The following is a 7,975-nucleotide window of genomic DNA, read 5'->3' on the forward strand; positions in this document are numbered from 1 at the left end:
GACTTCATCTCCCACTCTGTGTTACAGTGTCTGGCCTCCTATTTCTTCCCTCAAGATTCATTACCTTACATTTACTTGGGATGAACTTTAGTAGCATTTGTTGCAACATTCATTCAGTTTATTTAGGTCATCTTGTAGTCTCATACTATTTTCCTCCGTTTTAATCCTCTTCATAATTGTCCCTTCATCTGCAAACATTGAGAGGAACGAGTCTATTCCCTCTGGGAGATCATTTACATATATCAGGAACTGTATAGGTCCAAGAACTGATCCCTGAGGGGCTCAACTGGTGACGCCTCGCAACTCCGAGACCTCATCCCTCACAGTGACTATCTGTCTTTTGTTGCTTAGGTACTTCCTTATCCAGTGGAGTATCTTCCCTTACACTCCTGCCTGCCTCTCCAGTTTGTGCACCAGTCTGTTATGTGGTACTGTGTCAAAAGCTTTCTGGCAATCCAAAAATATGCAGTTTGCCCAGCCCTCTCTTTTTGCCTGATTTTTGTTGCCTGGTCATAGAATTCAGACAATCCTGTGAGGCATGATCTGCCATCCCTGAACCCATTCTGATGTTTTGATACAAAGTTCTTCTGCTCCAGATGTTCCACTAGTTTTTTTCACGCAATCTTCTCCATCACTTTGCATGGTATGCAAGTTAATATCACTGGCCTGTAGTGTAGTGCCTCCTGTCTATCACTCTACTTGAATATCAGGACTACATTAGCCATCTTCAAAGTTTTAGGTAGTTCTCCTGTTACCAGTGATTTATTATACACAATGACGAGTGACTGACACAGAGCTTTTGCTCCGTCCTTCAGAATCTAAGGTGAGATTCCATCTGGGCTTTAAGCCTTTGTCACTTCCAACTCTAGCAGATGCTTCCTCACCTCCCCTCTGGTAATCACAAACTTATCTTGTGGTGTTTGGTTAGATCTTCCCTCTCCTGTCTCTGGGACTTCCCCCTTGCTCTACTGTGACGACCTCCTGATATTTCTTATTAAGTTCCTCGCACACCTCTTTGTCGTTTGTAGTGAATTCGTCTGCCCCTATCCTCAGATTCATTACCTGTTCCTTCACTGATATTTTTTTTTCCTGATGAGGCTGTGCAGCAATTTTGGTCTTTGCCTTGCTTGCTATATCTTGAGATGGTTATCTTGAGATAATTTCGGGGCTTTTTTTTAGTGTCCCCGCGGCCCGGTCCTCGACCAGGCCTCCACCCTCAGGAAGCAGCCCGTGACAGCTGACTAACACCCAGGTACCTATTTTACTGCTAGGTAACAGAGGCATAAGGTGAAAGAAACTCTGCCTATTGTTTCTTGCTGCTATGTCATTATCATTTTGTCTTTCTGCCTCTCTCCTTACCCTGACGTATTCATTCCAGGCGCTCTGGTATCTTTCTCTACTCATTTGTGTCTTATTATTTTTGTAGTTTATCCACGCCTTTTTACTTTTTGCTTTGCTAGCTTACATCTCTGGTTAAACCATGGGTTTTTCCTCTGCATTTTATTTCTTTCCTTCTGGACTGGGGCGAACTTGTCTGCTGCCTCCTTGCATTTCTTTGTAATGTAGTCCATCATGTCTTGTGCCGTCTTTCCTCTGAGCTGTTTCCCAAGTTATATCTGTTAGGAGTTTTCTTATCTCCTCATAGTTTCCCTTTCTGAATGCCAGCCATCTGTTTTCTGGACCCTTTGTTAAGTATATTATCCTATTAACCCTTCTTCGACCAGATACTCAAACATTAGTATGCTGTGATCGCTCATTCCCACAGTGGCTTCAAACCCGATTTTCCTTATGTCTGAGTCGTTCAGAGTGAAGACTAGGTTGAGTCTCACTGGTTCATCTTTGCCTCTCATTCTTGTGGGTTCCCTGACATGCTGACTTAAAAAGTTCATTATTGCCACTTCCAACAGTTTCGCTCTCCATGTTTCCTCACCTCCATGTCGTTCCTTGATTTCCCATTGTATCTTTCCGTGATTGAAGTCCCCCATGATGAGCAGATGGGATCTATTTCAACAAGCAGCAGTGGCTACTCTCTTAATTATAGTGTTGACTGCCATGTTGTTTCTGTCATTCTCTTGCCTGGGTCTTCTGGCGTTTGGTGGAGGGTCATATATCACTGCTACTAATACTCTCGGTCCTCCCTATGTCATGGTGCCTGTAATGTAGTCTCTTAACCCCTCGCAGCCTGGGAGAACCATTTCCTCGAAACTCCATTCCATTCTTATCAGTAGGGCCACTCCACCTCCTCCCCTTCATTATCTCTCTCTCCTTATTACAGTGTAGTCCAGGGAAAACACCACATTCGTTACAATTCCTGAGAGTTTTGTTTCCGTGAGTCCAATAACATCCGGGTTCCCCTCTTGTGCTCTTTCCCAAAGTTTGGCTGTCTTGCTTGCAATCCCATCTATGTTCGAGTACTTAGATGCTTACATTGATACATAGAATACCTTGAAACTGACTCTTCATTCCATCCTCAGGTTCTGTTGATTCCACTGGGGTAGGCGGACGAGGAGTGTCTGGGGTGGGAGGTCCTAAGAAGGTGGACCTGGGTGGGTCTGGAGTGAGAAGGGGCTAGGAGGATTCGGTATAGGGAACCTAGGAGGGTCTGAGGTGGTGTAGCTGAGAGGATCTGGGGGGTGGGGGTAAATTAAGACTTAGGATGGGGGGAGTATTTTGTGGAAGGGGGGGAGGTAGAGGTCATTGGTTGGAGATTGCAGCGGAGCCTTGGAAAGGGGGGCTATGAAGGGCAGGGGTTGCAGAGGGAAGGGGGAGTCTGGAGGGGGGGGCAGGGATCGAGGGGGGGGTGTGTGAGGAAGGAGAACTTGGGGAGAGGGTACTGGGGAGGGCATTGGATGGAGAAACAGGGGAGGGCATGGGGTGTGAGAACTGGGGGGAGGCCAGGGGTAGGGGGAAGGGGGGTAGGGAAGAAGGGCATGGAGGGAAACATGGGGGCCTGTGGTTGGGGAGCAGGAGGGGGGAATGGTCTGGGGAGGGATTTTACTGGTAGGGGAGGTGCAGGTGATTGGGGGAAATGATCGTGGGGTGGGATGGTGGGAGGTTTTTGTTATATTCCTCCTTGGGGATGATGACTTGCCAGTGAGGGAATTCCCACTCTCCTCTGAGTTTACTGGAGGATCTGAGCCAAGTCCTCAGTTCATTCTCCCTTGTCCCTGTGTGTGTGTGTGTGTTTATGGGTGTGAGTATGTGTGTGTGTGTGTGTGTGTGTGTGTGTGTGTGTGTGTGTGTGTGTGTGTGTGTGTGTGTGTGTGTGTGTGTGTGTGTGTGTGTGTGTGTGTGTGTGTGTGTGTGTGTGTGTGTGTGTGTGTGTGTTTATGGGTGTGTGTGTGTGTGTGTGTGTGTGTGTGTGTGTGTGTGTGTGTGTGTGTGTGTGTGTGTGTGTGTGTGTGTGTGTGTGTGTGTGTGTGTGTGTGTGTGTGTGTGTGTTTTTATGGGTGTGGGTATGTGTGTGTGTGTGTGTGTGTGTGTGTGTGTGTGTGTGTGTGTGTGTGTGTGTGTGTGTGTGTGTGTGTGTGTGTGTGTGTGTGTGTGTGTGTGTGTGTGTGTGTGTGTATGTGTGAGTGGGTGTGTGTGTGTGTGTGTGTGTGAGTGGGTGTGTGTGTGTGTGTGTGTGTGTGTGTGTGTGTGTGTGTGTGTACTCACCTAGTTGTGTTTGCGGGGGTTGAGCTCTGGCTCTTTGGTCCCGCCTCTCAACCGTCAATCAACAGGTGTACAGATTCATGAGCCTATCGGGCTCTGTCATATCTACATCTGAAACTGTGAATGGAGTCAGCCTCCACCACATCACTTCCTAATGCATTCCATTTGTCAACCACTCTGACACTAAAAAAGTTCTTTCTAATATCTCTGTGGCTCATTTGGGCACTCAGTTTCCACCTGTGTCCCCTTGTGCGTGTTCCCCTTGTGTTAAATAGACTGTCTTTATCTACCCTATCAATCCCCTTCAGAATCTTGAATGTGGTGATCATGTCCCCCCTAACTCTTCTGTCTTCCAGCGAAGTGAGGTTTAATTCCCGTAGTCTCTCCTCGTAGCTCATACCTCTCAGCTCGGGTACTAGTCTGGTGGCAAACCTTTGAACCTTTTCCAGTTTAGTCTTATCCTTGACTAGATATGGACTCCATGCTGGGGCTGCATACTCCAGGATTGGCCTGACATATGTGGTATACAAAGTTCTGAATGATTCTTTACACAAGTTTCTGAATGCCGTTCGTATGTTGGCCAGCCTGGCATATGCCGCTGATGTTATCCGCTTGATATGTGCTGCAGGAGACAGGTCTGGCGTGATATCAACCCCCAAGTCTTTTTCCTTCTCTGACTCCTGAAGAATTTCCTCTCCCAGATGATACCTTGTATCTGGCCTCCTGCTCCCTACACCTATCTTCATTACATTACATTTGGTTGGGTTAAACTCTAACAACCATTTGTTCGACCATTCCTTCAGCTTGTCTAGGTCTTCTTGAAGCCTCAAACAGTCCTCTTCTGTTTTAATCCTTCTCATAATTTTAGCATCGTCCGCATACATTGAGAGAAATGAATCGATACCCTCCGGGAGATCATTTACATATATCAGAAACAAGATAGGACCGAGTACAGAGCCCTGTGGGACTCCACTAGTGACTTCACGCCAATCGGAGGTCTCACCCCTCACCGTAACTCTCTGCTTCCTATTGCTTAGATACTCCCTTATCCACTGGAGCACCTTACCAGCTACACCTGCCTGTCTCTCCAGCTTATGTACCAGCCTCTTATGCGGTACTGTGTCAAAGGCTTTCCGACAATCCAAGAAAATGCAGTCCGCCCAGCCCTCTCTTTCTTGCTTAATCTGTGTCACCTGATCGTAGAATTCTATCAAGCCTGTAAGGCAAGATTTACCCTCCCTGAATCCATGTTGGCGATTTGTCACGAAGTCCCTTCTCTCCAGATGTGTTACCAGGTTTTTTCTCACGATCTTCTCCATCACCTTGCATGGTATACAAGTCAAGGACACTGGCCTGTAGTTCAGTGCCTCTTGTCTGTCGCCCTTTTTGTATATTGGGACCACATTCGCCGTCTTCCATATTTCTGGTAGGTCTCCCGTCTCTAGTGACTTACTATACACTATGGAGAGTGGCAGGCAAAGTGCCTCTGCACACTCTTTCAGTACCCATGGTGAGATCCCATCTGGACCAACAGCCTTTCTAACATCCAGATCCAGCAGGTGTCTCTTGACCTCCTCTCTCGTAATTTCGAACTCCTCCAAGGCCGCCTGGTTTACCTCCCTTTCTCCTAGCACAGTGACCTCACCCTGTTCTATTGTGAAGACCTCCTGGAACCTCTTGTTGAGTTCCTCACACACCTCTCTGTCATTCTCTGTATACCTGTCCTCGCCTGTTCTAAGTTTCAATACCTGTTCTTTCACTGTTGTTTTTCTTCTGATGTGACTGTGGAGTAGCTTTGGTTCGGTCTTGGCTTTGTTTGCTATATCATTTTCAAAATTTTTCTCTGCTTCTCTTCTCACCCTGACGTACTCATTCCTGGTTCTCTGGTATCTCTCTCTGCTTTCTGGTGTTCTGTTATTCCGGAAGTTCCTCCACGCCTTTTTGTTCAGTTTCTTCGCTTCCATACATGCCCTATTATACCATGGATTCTTCTGTTGCTTCTCGGATTTTTCCCTTTGGGCCGGGATGAACCTGTTTACTGCCTCCTGACACTTTTGGGTAACATAGTCCATCATACCCTGTACAGACTTGTCTCTGAGGTCTGTGTCCCAAGGTATTTCACTTAGGAAACTTCTCATCTGTTCATAATTCCCCTTTCGGTATGCCAGCCTTTTGATTCCTAGTTCTTTTTGGGGGGAGATAAGTCCTAGCTCTACCAGGTACTCAAAGTTCAATACACTGTGGTCACTCATTCCCAAGGGCTCTTCCATCTTAACTTCCCTTATATCCCATTCATTTAGGGTAAATATCAAATCAAGCATTGCTGGTTCATCTTCTCCTCTCATTCTTGTTGGTTCTTTGGTGTGCTGGCTTAGAAAGTTTCTTGTTGCCACGTCCAGCAGCTTAGCTCTCCATGTTTCTGGTCCTCCATGCGGGTCTCTGTTCTTCCAATCTATCTTCCCATGGTTGAAGTCTCCCATAATTAGTAGTCCAGATCCATTCCTGCTAGCAACAGAAGCTGCTCTTTCTATTATGTTAATGGTGGCCATGTTGTTTCTATCATATTCCTGTCTAGGTCTTCTGTCATTTGGTGGTGGATTATATATGACTGCGACTATAATTTTTTTCCCTCCATTTGTTACAGTACCTGCTATGTAGTCACTGTGTGTGTGTGTGTGTGTGTGTGTGTGTGTGTGTGTGTGTGTGTGTGTGTGTGTGTGTGTGTGTGTGTGTGTGTGTGTGTGTGTGTGTGTGTGTGTGTGTGTGTGTGTGTGTGTGTGTGTGTGTGTGTGTGTGTGTGTGTGTGTGTGTACTCACCTAGTTGTGCTGGGACTATGAAAGGTCACAACTGGGACTTGGAGAGGACACAACAGGGACTTGGAGAGGTCACAACAGGGACTTGGAGAGGTCACAACAGGGACTTGGAGAGGACACAACTGGGACTTGGAGAGGACACAACTGGGACTTGGAGAGGACACAACTGGGACTTGGAGAGGTCACAACTGGGACTTGGAGAGGACACAACTGGGACTTGGAGAGGACACAACAGGGACTTGGAGAGGACACAACTGGGACTTGGAGAGGACACAACTGGGACTTGGAGAGGACACAACAGGGACTTGGAGAGGACACAACAGGGACTTGGAGAGGACACAACAGGGACTTGGAGATGACACAACAGGGACTTGGAGAGGACACAACTGGGACTTGGAGAGGACACAACTGGGACTTGGAGAGGACACAACAGGGACTTGGAGAGGACACAACAGGGACTTGGAGAGGACACAACTGGGACTTGGAGAGGACACAACAGGGGGGGGGGACATTATAGTAAGTTTCTACATTGGAGAATTATTCAAGTTTTGACAATTTAAAGCCAAAACAAAACACAAAACATTATTGCTGAAGTTTGATAGTTTTAAATATAGAAAAGAAATAGCTAAATTCTGGTTACAAAATATGGGAGTAGATTGATGAAAATATTACCGAGTTAAATATTAGAAGGAAGGTCACTGGAATTCTTCAAACGTAGGTTTGATGAATATGTATGACTGTCTCTGTCATGGTGACCTTAACTTCTTTTGATAACCCTGTTTTAATATTGACCTTAATATGTGATCCATAATTATCATCTACAAAGTCGAATTGAATAGCAAAATATTGCAATGTTCTAGATCTGTATGTAAACGATGTGAGGGCGAGTATTTGTGAGGGCGGCGCGTCCCCCACTATAGTGAAGGAGAGTGCGTCTACAGCTCTGGTGGAGGGCAACAATGGCCTGGGGCCCGTGGTGGGCAGCTTCTGCATGGACCTGGCCATCACCAAGGCTCAGGCCACTGGCGTTGGCTGGATTTGTGCTAAAGGTAAACTACTTAGTAGACTCATTGTAGCTCCAGAGGCGTGTATATGTGAGTAACTTGGAGGGGTTCCCGGCGGTGACTTGGGTAGTCTCTCCCCACCACTCCCTATCCTTCAACATTCCACCCCTCTTCTTTTCCACTTTTCCTCTCTTCCCTCCTTTCCCACTCCCTCTTCTCATTTTTCATCCTATCTTCCCCATTTCCCCCACCAGCCCCCACTTCCACCAACCTCGTATTCTTCCCATCACCCTATCTCCCTATCCTTACCCCCCCTGCCCCCTCCAACCTCGAACAGACAGACATTTCCATTTATATGTATGGCAGGAGTACTCATCTGCACCTGGGTTACTTTCCCTTCTCTTCACCCCGTCTCACTCACTCTTTGACCTGGTCTCTTTCCCCTAAGTCCCCTGCATCACCTCTCCCCTCGTGCTCACGCTCTTCCTCCCCCTCTCTCTCTC

At 46.9% G+C, this 7,975-nt stretch overlaps 1 protein-coding gene across 2 annotated transcripts in view; it reads left to right on the top strand.

Moving 5' to 3' along the window:
* The window catches only part of LOC123768896 (uncharacterized oxidoreductase YjmC), a 271,384-nt gene that overhangs the window by 89,489 nt on the left and 173,920 nt on the right, over window positions 1-7,975 (top strand). Inside the window, exon 3 of one of the 2 annotated variants that reach the window (XM_069309228.1) lies at window positions 7,329-7,517. The exons of the other annotated variant lie outside the window; for it this stretch is intronic. Within the exon in view, the coding sequence (XP_069165329.1) occupies window positions 7,329-7,517 (189 nt within the window). The remainder of the gene's footprint in view (window positions 1-7,328; window positions 7,518-7,975) is intronic. 2 annotated transcript variants of the gene reach the window in all.

Source organism: Procambarus clarkii, chromosome 64 (genome assembly GCF_040958095.1).
Source record: "Procambarus clarkii isolate CNS0578487 chromosome 64, FALCON_Pclarkii_2.0, whole genome shotgun sequence".
NCBI classification, from domain to species: Eukaryota; Metazoa; Arthropoda; class Malacostraca; order Decapoda; family Cambaridae; genus Procambarus; species Procambarus clarkii.